This window comes from Diplotaxodon limnothrissa, linkage group LG3 (assembly GCF_057381915.1).
Source record: "Diplotaxodon limnothrissa isolate DT_005_m linkage group LG3, D_limnothrissa_male_GT1.1, whole genome shotgun sequence".
NCBI classification, from domain to species: Eukaryota; Metazoa; Chordata; class Actinopteri; order Cichliformes; family Cichlidae; genus Diplotaxodon; species Diplotaxodon limnothrissa.
In genome coordinates, this window is record NC_140598.1 from 36,788,785 (window position 1) to 36,807,647 (window position 18,863).

The 18,863-nt window shown below is 41.5% G+C and overlaps 2 protein-coding genes and 1 non-coding gene across 3 annotated transcripts in view; 1 reads left to right on the forward strand and 2 right to left on the reverse strand.

The window, feature by feature from the left end:
* LOC146635627 (uncharacterized) overlaps positions 1–4,230 on the forward strand; it is a 30,832-nt gene extending 26,602 nt beyond the window's left edge. The window contains exons 10-14 of the mRNA XM_085350189.1: positions 449–519; positions 791–908; positions 1,000–1,164; positions 1,660–1,755; positions 1,837–4,230. Of these exons, the coding sequence (XP_085206315.1) occupies positions 449–519; positions 791–908; positions 1,000–1,164; positions 1,660–1,755; positions 1,837–4,230 (2,844 nt within the window). The remainder of the gene's footprint in view (positions 1–448; positions 520–790; positions 909–999; positions 1,165–1,659; positions 1,756–1,836) is intronic.
* Positions 4,231–8,152: 3,922 nt separating this feature from the next.
* On the reverse strand, positions 8,153–8,225 carry trnak-uuu (transfer RNA lysine (anticodon UUU)). Its single transcript has one exon. It is a non-coding gene; the product is annotated as a tRNA-Lys (tRNA).
* A 4,524-nt stretch (positions 8,226–12,749) lies between these two features.
* Positions 12,750–14,498, reverse strand: LOC146635630 (tripartite motif-containing protein 16-like). The gene has a single exon (XM_085348006.1). The coding sequence runs from the start codon at positions 14,451–14,453 to the stop codon at positions 12,750–12,752; it is 1,704 nt and encodes a 567-aa protein (XP_085204132.1). The 5' UTR covers positions 14,454–14,498.
* Positions 14,499–18,863: the final 4,365 nt, after the last annotated feature.

The window sequence follows — 18,863 nt, forward strand, 5'->3', positions numbered from 1 at the left end:
GAAGCTCAGTGTGAAGTGGTTACAATGAAAATTAGCAGATCCACGTCTTAATGGTTTGAGTGGTGAAGAGAGACCTGAAGCTGAAGGGGAAGCTGTTGAGTAACTAGTTGATATAAATTTGAACCCTCAGAATAAAACTGCAGATACAACAGGTGGAAATTAGTTTATTTTGACAAGTTGTTGGTTCAGCTTCAGAGAGTGAGATGCTCAGTAGTTCAGGAGGGGCTCAGAATAGAGCTGCAGGCAAGTCCTACTGGTAGAAGGCCTAAACATGCTGGTGAGATTATGTCTTTAAGGTGATTTCATGCAATGTCTACCAGAAGGGGACCCTGGGACAGAGAATGGGTCTCTTTATGTGGATTGAGAGCACCTCTGTACCACCAAAATGAGCAAGAGGAGGTAGCTGGAAAGAGGGGGTCTCATGTTTTGTTTTTTTGTTTTTCTATAGGAAGCCCATAAAAAAGATGAGAAGCTCTTGGAGTTTCCTCTCAAGCTGAGTCACATCCAGGCTGCAGCCAGGTCAGACATCACTTCATATTATTCACATATTAAATACTACAGTTGTCCACATACACCACTACATTTCTCCATCAACCTGTTTGGTGGGGATTTATTTATTATACTCCTTCTTTCCATCATTTTATTACATCTCTACAGAATCTGAGTGAACACCGCCCCCTGCTGGTTTCTTTTCAGTCCTTCATTTGATACTTAAATTACACCAGACACAAAATGAATGAAACCAAAGCAGAAATGAGGCTACATGGATTTGTTTTCCTTCCTTTGGTAGGATCTCATTGGAAACATTGGATGCTGAGCTGCATTTGCTGACATCTCGCACACACTCAGTGGAGGAGAGCATCCAGAGAGACACAGAGCTGCTGCAGCAACTGGACAGCTTTCTGCAGGTAACACACATAACAGTATTTTAGTTTTATATAATCTTTAAATAAGTGTGTAGTTTAAAAAATTATTTTGTGCCTATTATGTTTGTCTCAGCATGCCACATCATCTCTCTGCTCACTCCGTGGCAGTCGGCAACAGCTAAAGAGGGAAGGCAGCGAGCTGATCGACTTTTTCTGCGAGGACAGAGACACTTTCAGGCTGGACGACTGTTTCAGCATCTTCCACACCTTCTGCTCCAGGTTCACAAATGCTGTCAAGGTACAACTATGAATGCAAATCCATAACACGAGCTGTACAACAATCCACACAAGATCCAGTAGATGTGGTTAAAACTGTTGGTATACTTCAACTGATACATTAGTCTTCATCCCATATTTCATAACGCTTCTGATTTACAGTGAAACATATTAGTTTCTAAACCTTCCGTTTTATGTGATTGCCAACAATTTCACCATTGTTGGCTTTTTGGCTCAAGTGTGTCTCCATTGCCTCTGAGTAGTTTGAATTCCCAAACCCTTCTCTCACGATGAGCTGTTGACAGAGACACAAATACCAGACCATAAATCAGGCATAAGAGGAGATGTTGTATTTAAGGCCCAAGGGTTCACAGTTTGTTTTATTTTTTTGATTTGTTTGCTTTGATTTGTCCATCAGGATCTGAATTTTTTTTCAACATGCATAATATCTGTAGGCTATGGAGGACCAGAAGAGTCACGTGCATCAGGAAAATAACTTCTCTTTCTCTTTTTGAAGGAGAACATGGAGAGGGAGGCGAAGGAGGCGGCTCGTCGTCAGCGGATACAAGAGCTGGAGGAGAAGAAGAGGCACTCCTGGGCTGGAGGAGAAAAGGTAGGATGACGTACGCAGACACTGTAAAACAAAATCAATCAAAGATGTCTAACGATGATCCACTCTCTGTTCCCGTTATAGGTGGATGGAGTCTTTGGGCTGCGCTGCCACAGTGAGCTTGACATGTCCACTGCTTTGTCGCGGCATGACGAGGCCGGACTGTTGATGGAGCTCCTGACCCCTAGGTCCCACCCTCGCTCACCAGTGAACAACTCCCACAGTCCTCTAGGACGTGCTGTGAGCTTACGTCGTTCCCGAAAGTCTCCATCCTGCTCACCATCTATTGCTGCTGAGCAGGAACTAAGCACTTTCCTGGAAAAGGCGACTGATCGCAAAAACATTCAGCAAAGAGGCAAAGGGAGCAGTTTTCCATCTCCCTCAAGTCCAGGATTCCCAGTGTCCACCCAGACGGCACCACAAAACTCCTCATCACCTTCCAAAAGGAGTCCAAAAAACAAAAACCATGCAACTGCCACTTACCTCAGCCAAAATGCTACCCAGACGTGTGCAAATGCCACTAATCCTGCAAATGAACTTGCAGTCAAACCTACCTCTGACTCAAACCAGCAATCTGAACACAACAACAAAAGCAGCAGTGATCAACCTGGCATGGGTTTAAGCAGCCATGCAACACTTACAACAAGCAAACCAAAAGATGTTGAACTGGTTTTAACTCAGCAGACTGACTGCACTGATAAGAGCTTTCAGCAGAGCACCACTGCTACAGGAAACATGGTGGTGGTTTTAGACAAATGCACGTTGGTTCCTGAGCTAAAAGTGTTTGGCAGTGGCGACACCCTCACAAGTCATAGCGAAAACAGACATGTCGGTCTTCATCAAGATGATTTGACAATCACAGATTTGGAAGAAGAGAAAGGGGATGACTTGCAAGTTGATAAGGTGCAGAATAATGGCCAACTGATTGTAAATCCAAAACAATCTGATGAGCAAGTCTGTGAGCTCAGCTCTTCTTCAACACCAAGAGAGGGCGATGAGGGGCAAGAGGATAAGGTGGTTGTATGGTGTGTGACGGGTGTGTGCGAGGCTACAAGTGACACACAAAGCACCTATGTAGAAACTGAAAAAGATCAGCATAAGGGTGACAACCAAGGAGGAAACAAACTAACTTCCTCTGCTTTAGCCAATGACATGCCTTCAGAACCTCAACCGGCCAATGAAAAACCAGTGCCTGTACCCATCAGCAGCCAACCAGTGCCTGTCCCCCGCTGTGATGACACATCACTGCTAGTTTCTTCCTCTGTGTGGCGCCCGAAAGAACCTCCAACACCTAATGTAGTGCCTGCTCTCACAGCAGATGCTTCTGAGAAAGATAAAGAACTGGAGGAAGAAGCAGAAGTGTCCACCAACAGGAACAGTGATGGAGTGACCGTCTCAAAACAATCAACAGAAGAGAAAAGCAAAAACAACATGGCATCTAAAGACTCAACCAGTAAAACTGCAAAAGCAGCTTCTTCCACCAAAGTAAAAGCAGAACCAGCAACTCCATCTAAACTACCCAGCAAGAGCCTTCCTACGTCTAAAGTCCAAACTAATGGGAAGAAACCTACCCCAAACACTATCTCTGCATCTGGCAAATCCAAATCTATCCGGACCCTCACAACCTCCGAGAACAAGGACATGAGGAGGGTTGTGCCAATATCCAGGACCAACAGAAGTCCATCCAGAATCAAACATACAGAGAAGAATCGAGGCTCCTCCAGCACCGCAGGGCCCACCAGTCTGACTCCCTCAAAACGAAGCAGTGCTTCCCCTCGACGAGTAGCGAGGCCTGCAAATGCTCCTTCATCCCGACAATCTGGGATCCCCAAGACTTTGGATCCAAAGGACTCAAAGAACCAGAATGTTTCAGGTACTCAGCCATCTGCCCGAGAACAGAACAAGGACTTTCAAGGAAAGATGTCCAGCCAAAAGCCCTTAATGAAACCTAAAGCCCAGCAGGAGGAGAAGATCTGTCGCTCCACACTGCGGGCACTCTCTCAGGGTGGAAGAAGTGGAGCAGGAGGCAGCGTCAGTGCTCCTGCCACTCCTTTGCGCAAAGCCACTAGCTCTTCATCATCTGTGTTTCCGGGTTTTGCACGGAGCACAGCCTCTTCTTCTTTCAGACGTACTCACACCAACCTTGCTGTTCCTGCTGCTTCCCACTCCCCCAACATTGGGTCAGACCCCTCCCCCAAACCTTCTTCCAAGACCACCTCCCCTGTTACCCCATCCAGCACCTCCTTGCCTATTACGCGATCAAGATCACTAAGAGTCCATGCGTCAGCAAGATCCTCAGATGTCCAAAAACTCTCCCCCTCCTCACAGAGGAAGTCTCAGAGCGTCAAATCATCTCCTCGTGCATCGCGCCACGACTTGCTGGCTCCCCCTAAAGGCCACAGACGGAATGACAGTGACAGTGACAAGTCCGCTCATTCTCAGGACTCGGTCTTGCCCACAAGGCCGCGCTGGAGATAAACTCTTGGTTGTTTTGTTTTGAGGATTTTTTCCTAATCACTCCTCCTTCAGGAAAGTCAGGAGATACACTCCATTATGAAATGTAGATACCTTTTAAAATGTTCAAGTTTAATTTGAGTAACAAAGGAAGATACAATGAGATTGTCTCGTATGGATTTAAATCTTGTTTGTTACCTTGTTTGTTTGTTATTATAAGGTTTAAGTGCAGCGGAGCTGAAAAGTTCACTACGTTTTCTTTGTACTATATTGTCCTTGTAATGCACTTTAAACAACCACAGAGGGGAAAAACAACTTGTTTTCAAGGTATATTTGTATTCTTTCTAAATCTATTAATTGAGAGTACATTCCAAGATTAATGACTATAATGACCTCTCCTCACGACCTCAGGAAAGCCGATGTCTTATCAGAAATCACAGACCTTTTTGTTTTGGTCAGAGTGAAGCTCTGAGATCTCTGGATGAGTCGGGAAATGACTACAGCCTGTGACGTGATTGCTAACAAGCTTTCAGTCAAAACCACACTAACACTAGCAGTTCTGAATAATTTGGTGGCCGTAGCCATGACTTGATCTCTCCTATTAGGCCTACAGACACTTGAGTCAGTCTGTCCGTTAATCCACAGACTAAAGGCTCCTACTATGAGAGTAAGGGGTACGCCGTATTGTATGAAAGAAACTATTACAACCAACATACAAACTGCAAAGTTAAACACTGAATTGAAAGGAGGGGAGCTAAAAAACGGAGTGAATAAAATCTAATTTCATTTTATTTGTACTCCCTTTGATTTATTCCTGTGGTACTTTTTTCCTTTTTGAAAGAGAAATATCTGCAGCTATAAAGATGTACATCTTTGGAGTATCCTGAAAATTCTGCAGTTTTTAAAGGTCATGTGACTGAATGCCTTTTCGATTCACAAGCACCTTTAACTGCACGAACCGTGCAGCAGAATCTCTTTAATCCAGGCTGGACTTATATAGAAATAATAATATTACTACAATACTAATTGTGTTTTTATAAAGCCTGACATAACTAATCTTTGAGAGCGGTGGTGTCTTTTTTTAAAAAACACGATCAGTTTAAACAAGGAGATATTTATAACTCTGATTAAAAACAGACACTTTCTGTCTGACTTGGAAAATTCAAGTTGTGTTTTCATATGAGGACATTTTTATGTTTATCTGTCTTTATTTATGTATGTATGTAATGTTTCCCTACTAATTAATAAAGTATTGTTCCTCAGTCACTCTGCGCACTTCATTCAAAGACTGTATTGCACTTTTTCCTGCCAGAAGACAATGTTTTAATTGAAATAGACTGAAATATCTCGCTTCAAGTGGATGAATGTCTGGAAACATTCACTTTAAAACCAAGCACATTTGAAACTATATCCACATTTCCTATTCTTACAGCTGCATTTTGTATCTAATCTTGAGCAGAACGTCTGTGTGTCTGCACCTCATTAATTCTGGTCTTGTATCATATTTAAAACAGAGAAACTAAAGCAGTCGAGACCATCATCAATCTCAAAATCATCCATTTTTATAGTTCTTAGAGTTCAAGAAACAAGCACAAATGTGATTTTGCTTCTAGGTTTTCTGTAGTGATGTAACAACGCTGAAGCTAAAGTAACTGTAGTGATTTGTGTAGAGGAAAACGTCTCTGTGGCAACATCACTGCCAACGTGTTCATCTTGAATGTGTTATTAGAGTTAAAAAAAACCTTTACAAGTATCTTTGATTTCTTTAAACACTGTAATAAGAATTGTGCTTTCAGGCGTTACTGCTGTTCTCTGAATATTTGTCAAGTCTAAAACCTTCTCTGTAACCCCTACAGATGGCTGTGTGTAGAAAATCCCAGTAGTTTCTGAAATACTCAGAGCAGCCTGTGTAATACCAACAACCAAACCTGTTAAACTTCTTTTCCATCTCTACGTCCATAAATGCGTGGAGCTACTGCTATGTGATTGGCTAATTAAATATTTGCATCGGTGAGCAGTTGTACAGGTTTACCTAATATAATCTTTCATTATCTCGTTTACAAACCCATCAATCTACATCATGTGTGTCAAACCCGAGGCCTGCGGGCCACATCTGGCCCAATGTATATTTATATCCGGCCCGCGAGATCATTTCTATATAGATTCAGAGTCGACTGCAGAGGTGCCCATTGTGTCCCAGTCAAACAGTGCTCAGCAGTTATTAGGTAAGATGACGTCTTTCTGTAGTTCATTATTCTAACAAGCAAAAAGTATTAAAGTGATGTTTACGTTGTGTATTTCAGACGGTGAGATGCAGAACCTGCAGGCCACAGGAGAAATGTAGTTTTCTGTAGTTGTTCAGTATCTAGAGGATACGTGTCAAACTCGAGGCCCGTGGGCCACATCCAGCCCAGCGTACATTTATATGCCTGCAAGATCCTTTTTATATAGATTCATTCATTCATATTGTTATTCATGGCTCGGCAAAATGAAGCGCTAATGAGACAAAAGCTACAGATTCAATAATTCAGAGTGTCAATCAAGTCCAGTTTCTGTTCTGTGTCAGGGTCTGGGTCTGCGACCCATCTTTTTGATTTCTTTTTATAGTTTTTTCTTCTCTCCCATGATAATGAACATATGTTAAGTTCTGGTGTTGATCATCATTTAGGTTTTAGCTGAGTTTCATCATGGTTTAGATTTTCTTCTATGGCCTTGTCTGTTCTTGTTCACAGCATTATGCGGTCTGTCTTTTACTTTCAGTATGCTTGTGTTTAAGTCTCCCTTGTTGGTTCGTCAAGCTTGCTGTGTGTGTGCGTGTTTTAGTGTCACTTTCCCTGTGGTGTCTGCTGTTTCCTCATGTGTTTCCACTTTCCCTAATCTCCTTTGTGTGTATTTAGTCTGTGTGCCTTCTTTCTTTGTCGGATCGTCTGTGTTACCTCCTTCCATGTAGTCATAGTTCTCATACAGAAAGTAGAAGAGCTAGTGTTAGGGTTAACTGTAACGGTAACCCAGATATTGGCAAATGTGAGCTTGAGTAGAAATACGGTTGCTGATCGGGTTTGTGAGATGACCACTGATTTAAGAACACAGTCATGTGAAAGAAGCAAATACTTTATAGCATACTGTCTTGCTGTGGATAAAAGTACAGACATGATGGACATTACACAGCTGGCCATCTTCATCCGTGAACTGAACTCCAATATGCCCGTTTCAGAGGAAATATTGGACATTAAATCGATGCAACGACAGGAAAAGACATGTTTGAACACTTATGACGGTTATTAGAAGTTATTCTTTATTCTAAGTGTATTTATTCTGAAACAATATTCCTGTCTGTTTTTATTCATATTTATGTTCAAAAAAACATTGTTTTAGTGTTTTCAATAAATGCTTACCCTGTTTGGCCCTCAACCTAAAGTGTGCTTTGAGTTTTGGCCCCCTGTACAATTAAGTTTGACACCTCTGATCTAGAGCAGCTGCATCCTTCACAGCCTTTGTGATACGGACTCTCCCTGGTGACCAGAAACAAGAGTCCTTCACCAGTCCTGTAAACCAATTGCAAATAATTTTGGATCCACCTCCACCCGAAAATCAACAACTGCAAAGCATAGCATACTGGGGGGCAAGCAAAAAGAAGTCAACTAGTACTGCATTGCCAGTGGCACATATTCAGACTTCAGTGGCAAAAGCACCATTTTCCATTTTAATTCATCAACTAATACAACATGCATGTGTTTAGACAGATTTGAAAGAAACAACAAGGCATGTTTAGTCCAGCGGGAAGCTGAAAGGGCATTACAGTTTTCAAAGACCTGACACGGTGCTTTGACAACTTGGCAATCATGTCAAATATTTCTCACTATAAGAATTTCCCCCCTACATTACACAAGATAAAACTTTATTAATCTCTCGGGTGGGTTCCTCTGCGAAATTCTGTAAAGATCGGCACCCAAACAGGGACTTGAACCCTGGACCCTTAGATTAAAAGTCTGATGCTCTAGCGACTGAGCTATCCAGGCTCAATAATTGCTTATTAATGTAATAGTCTGAGTCTGCAATGTATAAGTAGCCATAGTCAGCCAAGTCATAATGAAAGCAACAAACAACTCGTGTTTTGATGAAACTGCAAACCCTCCTAGTCAATAATCACATAAGCTGTACATGCAGGAAGCAAAGGCTGATAAAGGAGCAGGCACAACATTCAGACAAATCCAAGACATAATGAAATGAACCACAATAACTGTGTGTGCATAAATCAGGTGTCAGTGAACACATAACCATCACAGCTCTTTAGAACCACAGCTAGATAACATTTTTTCCCCAAATAAATGTGTAGATTTTAGCTAAATATATATTATAGAATCAACACCATGGGCATTTCAGATGTCACACAGGTGGTTGGTTGTTACACTCTGGAAATGTGAGTGTTATGGACCCTCTGTGTGTGCGTGGGGTTAAAATGATGCCACCTTAAAATGAAACTGAGAATAATTAACACGAAAATGTTGTATCGAAAGGGGAAAAAATGAAACTGAAAAAAAGGTGAATTGAAACCGTAAATGTGCGAATAAATTTATTTTCTATTATTAACTAAGTTTTGAAACCTACATCTTTGAGGTTTTTTTGCTTACATCTTTTTTTTCCAATTTCAGTTTGCTGGCAATGTTGCTGTACGAATGAGTATTACGGCCACATTAGGAGAAACTATTATAGATAACATTGAAAATAAAGTTTCAATTTTGAGATTAAAATCGTAATTCAATTGAGAAAAAAGTCCAGATGTGGAGATTACAGTTGTTTCAAGACAAACTGCAACAGTTGCTGTACCCTCTGAGTTAATGTAATTGTGCTTCCGTTTAGTCTCGATGCAGGAAATGATTTCTCTTTTAGCACACAAACACAGTGTGGTGATCAGCAATAGGTGAAAAGATGGTGTGGAAAGCTGCATCTCATCAAAAAAACACACCAAATGAAATCGAGGGTTACAGCATGAGGAAGGAAGTAATGAAGTACAAATACTTTGTTACTGTAATGATGTCACCGTTCACTGAGGACTCACGCGCAGGACTCTTCACTTTGAGGAGAAATAGTTTATTACACCAGGTATGTGTACAGACAGTGCAGGGAATTGTGCTATATACAAGTGTGACGGGGTCCAGGCTCCAGGAAATCCAAGGTGGGGAGGACAGGGAAAGCTTCTCTTCGCTCACTCACTGCTCGCTATAGCCACTCTCCAATCATTCAAAACTAAGGATCTGCTCCGGGAAAACAGGGCCACGTCCAGGGGAACTAAACACAGAGTGTACACATTAGAATGAAGGCACAGAAATAGCAAGAGTCTAATGCTAAGAGACCTTTAGGAGACCTTCATTACTTTAGGTTTAACACCTTTAAGGGGAGTTATTATTTTGTCACTGCGAGCCTCAAATCAAACTGCTTTGAGATTAAACAGTAACACATGAAATTCATTCCTGTTGGTGTATTAATCACCAGCAATATCACAGAAAAAGAAAAAGTGGCAAAACTATGTGTCATAGTCAGGGCTTAAAGTGTTTCCTTTTTCTTGCTTTTGGCCCAACGACTGATTGTAAAGCTCACATGTAAGTCTTCATGTTTTTAAATCACATATTGGTTCTGTACATGTGACATTATGTTTTTTCATATCCTGAAACGTGCTGCTAAACAAACTGAGGCACTGTGCTATTTAAAGGTTGCAGGTTAGTGCAGGATAAACAGGTTAGTTTGCTGCAGAACAGTGTGTGACTGCTGCACAGTGGCTGTGGTTTCATGCTCAGAGTTTGGTTACATCAAGTGTAGCAGAGATGAATTTGCAGTTAAGATTCACTGAATTTCACCTTCATACCAGCTGAATAGTGTCTAATAAAAAGAGCATAAACAGTTTACTGTCAGTGTAGAGGATGGAAATCAGTTCAACTCATAAAACATCTGCTGACATCTGGTTGAATTCACTTGTGTAAATCCACAAAGAGCAGCAGGTCAGCTGATCACAGCCTGTACATTCAGAAAATCTACTGGAGCTCTCAGCAGTAATTATACTGAGTCGTGAATGTTTTCCCCACACTGAGCTGTTGCAACTGATTTTAGGGTTCCTCCACCTGCTGAATCCACTTTAACCCCTGACTGCTCATTTTCCTGTTTAGAGACAAAGTGACCTTCTACTATGTAGGCAACAAAAAATAGAGCCTTTTTCCTAGTGTAAGTCCAGAAACTCACCTCAGACATGTTGTTCTTTTCCTCACTCCACCGCAATCCTGGAGAAACGCCCCTCTCTGTAGCTTTGCTTCAGCATTTAATAGTGAGTGAGTCCTGCTCCCATGTCATTCCCTCCATGTCTCGCCTCGACCTTCATGATCCCTGCTATAAATCAAGTTTTCATTCAAATCAAACAAACATGTACTGAGTCAGCTTTTGGCTCCAACCTCTTTACACCGGCTGCTTGGCCTTGACAGCACAAGGTCCTGGACCACGTTTACACGTCTTCATAAGTTAACAGATGTGAAGTATTTTCACATACGGTCCTTAAAGCTTCTGTTAAAACGTTCCACAAAACTTGGTTTAATCAATGTGTGATGTTAAACTGAACCATCAGCTGATGGAAATGTTTATTATTAAACTCCTCGCCTTCATCTATTTGAAGTTTAACAGGTACACATCCTTCACTCAGAACATCCTGAAAAGCAGATGCAACAGATGCTGCTGCCTTGGTTTGAAGACACCTGCATGCATACTTGGAAAATCCATCTGTACATGTCAGTAAGTGTCTCACATTATCATTATCTGCTCAATATTCACCCATATCAGCCAAATCAGCCTCAAACTGTTTGTCAGTTCCACTAATCAAAACTCTGTTTCTGGGGAAAAGTCTTCTTGCTGGTTAATAACAAAGAAATAAACTGTTGGTAGATCCACTTTTTACAACGAATCATCCATCAATAAAAATCTAACTCAGTTCCAAAACAACAAATTCAACATTCATATAAAAAATCCAGCCCAGCAGGGATCAAACAGCTGATCAAACACCAGGGTTGGACACAGACTTTCTAATCTGACATCACAAAGTTATTCTGAAGCTGTAAATCTAATTAAAAACTCCCCAAAACTACTAAGAGAAAACCCTTAAAAGGTTCAATGATAGAAGAAAAATCCTTTACATGTAAAATCAACAGAGGTTCCTGATAAACAGACTAATAAATGAAGAATAACTGAACAGTTTCTGTGTCATGAGTGAAATTTCAGTGAGTATGAATCATCTCCAGGAGGTAAAAAGGGTTGGAGCTCAGCATCAGTCAGAAGAGGAAGATGAGGTGATGAAGAAGAGAGCGTTCAGTGGAAAAAGGCCAGTGAGTTCATGTAAATGCTGCTTCTGCTGTAAGAAACAGACCTAAAAGTGAACAAATGCTTCATGATTTTCATTTCTATCCATCATCTTGAACACTGGCTATAAATGTGTTCACTTCATTATTGTGTGATTTGGCTTCTTCACGTGTCTCCTTCAGTGCAAATAAAGGACTGTTAGAGTGTGTGCTGTGTGTTTGTCTGAAGCATGACAATCCTTTCCAACAAGTGTTTCCAGCTGTTTGTCTCCACTCTGCACTTTAGTCTTTCTTCCTGTCATGTCTGTGTTTGTCCACCAGGTGTCTCCCTCAGCTCATTTTCTCCAAATCAGAAGCTTCAGATTTGTGGCGACGCTCTGCCTGCCAGACACAGCTCAGGGCAAGAAACATGTCTATCCTCCACAATATACAGGCCTGTGTTATTTAGTTCAACAGTCCCCAACCTTTTTGTGTGTCACCGACCGGCTATTAAGGTGTTGTTGATAAATACAACAAAATAAAACCAGTATCGGTAGAAAAAAATGTTTTCTTCTCTTGCTGCCTGGTCTGTCTGGGGCCCGGGGGTTGGGGAACACTGATTTGGTTTTTTATATTTAAATGTATAAATAAGTGAGTGTGATCAAGCTTTTCATCTCAAAAAGACATTAAATGTCATCACTGTAGATACAACAATAATAATAATAATAATAATAATAATATAATATCAAAAACCTCAAGGATTAATTTTTTTGTTGCATTTTAAAAGTTCAAACCTCAAAGACATTAAGTTTACAGTCATATATGATCAAGAAAACCAACAATCTTCACATTTCAGAAACTGGAACCAGCTTTAAATGTGACTAAAATAATGATAAAACAATCAATTCTCTAATCATTGACTAACTGATGAATCACTGCAGCTTCAATATATTGTTGCATTTGACAACCCACTACAGCAACTACAGAATAAAACCACTAACCAGACTGATGACAGATTTCAAACATGCTGAATATGAAGAGTAGTATCATTTAAACTCACATGATTATCAGCCATAAGAACAAATTCAGATTTATATTGATGTAAGGTATATAAATGTAAGTACAGTTTGAATCAGTGCAATATTATTTTCACACATCAATGGACCACTGAACTTCTCAGCTTCTAAAATGTAAAGCCTCATTTAGAAACTACACAAGTACATATAATGGTCAGGGATCAACATGAACCTGTCTTCTCTGTTTGACTTTAATCAACTCTGCAGTGGCTCCAGCTGAAGGATAAAAACAAAGTCCAGCATAGAGCGGCTGAGTGAATGTGGTCTGGACTCTGTGGAGGAGAGTCATGGTTTCAGAGACGCTGTAGAAAGACAGAATACCTGCTCTGTGATCCAGGTACACTCCTACTCTGGAGGACTGAGGACCTGAGAGGTCAGTTTGGACATTGTTGTGCCAAAATTTATAACTGTTTGTGTAACAATATAATGCCCAAGATTTGTTATTGAATCCAAATCCACATTCATAGTCCCACCCTGCTCCGCTGATATTTTTGTATGTGACTGCGAGACCAACTCCTCTCCCTCTCCACTCCACCTCCCAGTAACAACGTCCAGTCAGACTCTCTCTACTCAGGACCTGATAATAATCAGTGAATCTGTCTGGATGATCAGAATAAGACTGTTGTTGGTTCATCAATGTTACTTTTCTGTTCCCCTCAGATAATAACAGACGTCTGTTTGCTGTGTTTGGATCCAGTGTGATTTCACGTGAATATTTTAAGAATCCAGCTCTGGTCTTTGGCTCTGCTGGTGACAGTAAAACATCCACTTCAGTGACTGTCAGTGAGATGTTTGTCCATTCCTCTCTCAGAATGTCCTGTAGTTTATCTCTGGTCTCTGACACAGCTGCTGTCACATCCTCAAAGTAGCTCAGAGGACGAATATTGATGCTGGATGAGTGTGTAGACTCACTGAGTGCTGACAGTGAGGGGTAGTTGTGTAGAAACTGGTTGTGATCCTCTGTGTGTGAGAGCTGCTCCAGCTCGCCGTCTTTCCTCTTCAGCTCAGCGATCTCCTGCTCCAGCTTCTCCTGAAGCTCTTTGACTCGACTCACTTCAGTTTCCTGCTGGGATCTGACCTGCTGCTTCACATCAGAGCTTCTTTTCTGGAGGAGACGGATCAGCTCAGTGAACATCTTCTCACTGTCCTCCAGTGTTTTATCAGCAGAGCCATTGATGGCCTCCACCTCCTGTTGAAGCAGCTTCACATCTTTCTCTCGCTCCTGGATTCTCTGCTGGATGTTTAGTCGTCTCACCTCGAGCTCCTTCTGCTTCTCAGTCCTTTCTGCTGCAGCTGGGACTGTTTCATGGCCTTTATGTTCATCCATTGTGCAGAGATAACAGATACTCTGCTGATCAGTACGACAGAAAATCTTCATCACCTCATCATGACGAGAGCAGATGTTCTCCTGGAGCTTCTTGGAGGGGGACACCAGCTTGTGTTTCTTTAATGGAGCTGCATCATAGTGAGGTTGGAGGTGTTTCTCACAGTAAGAGGTCAGACAGACTAAACAGGACTTGATGGCTTTCAGCTTCCTCCCAGTGCAGACATCACAGGCCACATCTTCAGGTCCAGCATAGCAGTGATCAGCTGGAGCAGCTTGGAGTCCAGTCTTCTTCAGCTGCTCCACTAAAGCTGCAAACATGACGTTTTTCTCCAGGACAGGCCTCGGTATGAAAGTCTTCCTACACTGAGGGCAGCTGTGGATTCCCTTCCTGTCCTCTTCATCCCAGAAACTTTTAATACAGTTCCTGCAGTAGCTGTGTCCACAGGTTGTAGTCACCGGATCCTTCAGTAGATCCAAACAGATGGAACAAGAGAAGGTTTCTCGGTCCAGCTGAACTCCTTTCTGCGCCATTTCTCCTCTCAGTGTCAGTGACTGTGTGAGTTTCACTTCCTTATAACTGAAACTAGTCTGAGCTCTGATCTCAACAACATGTTTCTGCAGTGAATGGAGCCTGTCAGCTCTTACATGTCACCACATGTTGGTTACACCCATCTTCAAACTGCAGATCTGAGGGGGAGGGAACGAGGAAACACGTGGACAGAGAGGAGGTGCTGTGTTTAAGAGCAGGAAGAAGAGGGAGGGTTATCAGGCTGTGCTTCACTCCAGGAAGAGGAGCAGTTAGAGAGTGAAACTGTGTGTTTAACCATTTTTTATTTACTGCTTCTTCTATATAAATAATTTTTAAAAATCCAGCTTTAATGAACACTGGACAGAAACGTCTCATGTAACAATAACTGTCAGAACAGCAGAGGCTGCTGACCTAATCAAAGCATATGTGGAGAGCAGGGTTAGGTTAGCAGACATATGCTGGTTGCTTTTATTTATTTATTTATTGCTTTTATAGGCAGTAATCGATGTTGCTGTAACAGGATGAGAACTAGATAAATGCCACTGCATTGCTTTGAACAGTCAGCAGAGTCTGCACATATAATTACAGATATTCCTGCAAAAAGTTAATTACTCAAAAGAATCTTGCATTTTAGTTTTGCATTTATAACAGCTGCTGCAACAGAAATAACCATGTTCTTTACATTAAAATAGCAACAAACCTTTCTGGAACAACTTTCAAGGTTCATGGCGAAGACAAAGATCTAATGACATGAAGACTCCAGTGAAACTTAAAGTATTAGGAACCAGTTTTAATGCGTGACCAACACATTTCCCCCTGTGGCCTTCACCAGGGTCATTGCTAAATACCCTTGTGATTGTGAAAAGACTACTGGTCAAGTCAAAAAGGAGTGTATGGTAAAATGACCAATGACCATGTGACAAGATCAAGCAAGCATTTTTCTGATGTGTTCACCGCTCAATGGTTTGTTGTCATATTGAACAAAATATTAGGTTCTCTTTGTATATTACACTCAGGCATCAGGAAAGAGTGGTAACTAGTTCATAGTTTTTAGCTAATGACATGTCAATCACAAGACATTGCTCAGAAAACGTGCAGATTCTCAGCTAGATCCACCTTCCACTCTTTACTTACAGTTTCACAACAGCAAACAAACACACAAATAAGTTGAAGTAATTGTTTCCTGTATGACTTCACTGGTCTCGCATCAGTAAGGACTTTTGCTCCTTGTTGCTTGAGTTCATTGAGGTGGTGAGCATACATTTATCCCCAGACATGTCCATGTACACAAACATTAAACAACTTCTTTCTGACTTGTTTCACACTTTTGCACCACTTCAGAGGAATCCCCTTAACCTCAAATCACTGTTTTCTTAAGGTATGACTTACCTTCACAGCTGTGTGGATTACGCATCATGTCACAGAAGGTCCACAAGCATAGATGCACGTGTGTGTTCATGTCTGTAAGCTATTATTGTTTCATCTCACTGAAAGCACAAATGCCATCCTCTCTCTCTCTATTTTTATATGAGGATGGGGTGGACAAAATAACAGGAACACCTCACAACAGTGATGGCGCTGAGTTGCAAAGCTGCCTGAGCTGCATTAGAGACTGCGCTGGTGTTATTCACCTATAACGTGCTACAGTTCGTGCTTCCCTGTGTGTGTCGCTTACAAGAAGGTCAACAAACACACCGCAGTGCTGCAGGCAGAACATACATAATCAATCAGCCCTCAGTGCAAGCTACAAAAATAAAATATGGGACACACACACACACACACACACACACACACACACACACACACACACACACACACACACACACAGAGTCATGTTTTCATATCCTTCCCTAGATGCTTATCCTAACACTAGCCCAGTGCTTCCCAAAAACGGTGCCGTGGCACACAGGTGTGCCGTAGAAGATTATCTGGTTCCACCTGATTAGTACTCCAAGTGACCGCAGTGAGTAACAGGCAGAACAATTACATTCTCTTCCACTAGAGGGCGGTACAACCACCTGTTCTAATTAAGTTGGTTGTCAAACAGAAGAAGATATTACATAATAGTCATGCTGTCAGAACACAGCACATAATAGCAATAGATAAATATTTGAAGAGAAAAAGCAGTCAGTCTGGGTCCTGGAGAAAATTCCAGCCCACATGAAGGCCGTCATGAGTGGTGGTCAGAAGAAAGCAAAAAAGGTATACTGGGGACAAACTGAGCCTATTTTGCTAAGATAAATGATCAAAATGCTTTTTGAGACATTTTTGTTTGGTGGTGCGCTGTTTGATTTTTCTAATGTGAAATATGTGCCGTGGCTCCAAAAGGTTGGGAAACACTGGTCTAACCTATTTTCTGTGCCCATAAGGGCTGTTGGTCCCCACAAGTATGGTAAACTTCCAATTCTTGGTCCCCACACAGGTATGTAAACATGGTACACACACACACACTTTTTCCTAGGGGTACATGTGTGTGCATTTAGCCGTATTACTATTTTAGTGGGGACGTTTCTATGTTGTCACCCTTTGGGGACAGAAAAACAGGCCCCTGTAATATAAATCATTAAATCATAGGATGGAGTCTGAGTTTAACTCTGTCTTTTAGTAGATCTCCAACTTTAATTTGTCATGTAAATATCACAGAATTCAGTCTTAAGGAGATTAATTAGTTACTTTAATTATCTGGATACAAATTATAGCACTATGTCGGGCTGGTGTTCTGACTCCAGAGTGGATAAGCAGAAGATGGATAGATGACTTCTTCAGTCTCAGCTGAAGCCTCCACGGCTTTTCATTTGCTTTCTTTTATTTACCTTTTCCTTACTTTGCATCCTATTCTGTTTTATAACCTCTTTGTCCTTATTTACTTTATTTTTCTTCTTTCCTCTTTTGTTTCTTTTTATCCTTCACATTAATGTACTTTTGTTTCTTCATCTTATTCCACTTTCCTTTGTCTTCGGTGTTTCCATCATTCCTGCTTCCACCTTCATTTACTTAGCTTGTCTTCATGTGTTTTTCTCTTTGCTTTATTTCCTTCCTCACTTGTCCTTCCCTATATTTCATTTGTTTCTCCTCTTTGAATTGTTTTTCTTTCCTTCATCTTTCTTTTGTATCCTAATCAATGTTTTCCTTCCTTCCATTTCTGCCTCTTCTGTTTCCTCTTCCCCTCTGCCACTTTCCTCCCTTCGTCTTTTCTTCTTTCCCATCTTTGGTCTTTCTGGTTCATTTTTTTCACTCTTCAGCTGTTTTTGCTCTCTTTGTTTGGGATTTTGCAGTCGTCTGCCTGTTGTTGTGTCAGCTGGCGGTACGTTATCAGGCTACTACAAACACACATCAAACTCTACACACACTTTCACGCTGCACCTTTCATTTCCAGCAGGTTGTAAAAATAGAAAGCCTATAAAATCTGACTCTTTCATGTCGGAGCATTAGGCAGGAAGAAAACCATCCACATGTGCAGAGCACTGATGAGCAGCAGCACGGACCTGCTGCACAGCTTAGATTTAATTCATTATTTTATCAATGAAGCTCAGAGAAAAGGAAAAAAAACACCTACATGCTTCAGTTTTCCTCGTACGGGGTGTTGCAGCCAGTTCTGGTTGCATAATATTATCTGCTCTCCTACAAACTCCCACATACTGAAGCAGAAAGCTCGGTGCGAGGCTCAGACAGGAGATGTGTGGGAAGACAGAGATTCAAAGTCAGAGTTTGTCTCATCCTGGTTGAGAATAAATAAGCTTCCTTTAAACGGATTCTGAGTGTAGTAGAGTCTACTCCAAGACGCTGCTAAAATAAACTCGACTCATTAAAGTCTGGGTTTCCGCTGCTTTAATGAAGCGCAGTTTCTACATTCCTCCACGGAGATCAGATTCAGTCTCGTACCAGTGAATTTGGTCCAAAAAACCTCAAGCTGACGTTAGAGCTCGCTACATTTCCAAGTTCAACGTGGCTTTACGTTCACTTCCATCTGTCAGTCTCTTCTCCTTCCTTTCTTATATTTTTCCTTTTACTCTCTTCTTTCATCTTTTCCTTCCTCCTTTTTCCCTCCTCTTCCATTTTTCCTTCCTTTTCCCTCTCCCATTTTTTGCCTTCCTACCTTCCTCCATCCCTCCTCCCCCATCTTTTCCTTCCTCCTTTCCTTCTCTCCCTCCTCTCCTTGTCCCCCTTCTAGCCAGTTTCTTTTCCTCTTGTTGAATATGAGCGTTTGCAGTAAACAAACATTAAAATGACCAAGGAAGGAAGGAAGAGAACGATGTGTGCTTGTCAGCATTCAGCTCACCTGTAAATTTCAAGTGATGACTTCATTGAGGTCGTATGAGCCATTCTTTTACTTTGGTAAACCAGAGTTTACCTCAAAGCAGCTCTGTGTACACGGCATTTGGCCGTCTTTGTGAGGACATTCATCAACATCA

What these genes read in the sequence shown, in the direction of transcription:
- LOC146635630 (XM_085348006.1), bottom strand. Translation starts at nt 14,453, where the DNA reads ATGGCGCAGAAAGGAGTTCAGCTGGACCGAGAAACCTTCTCTTGTTCC.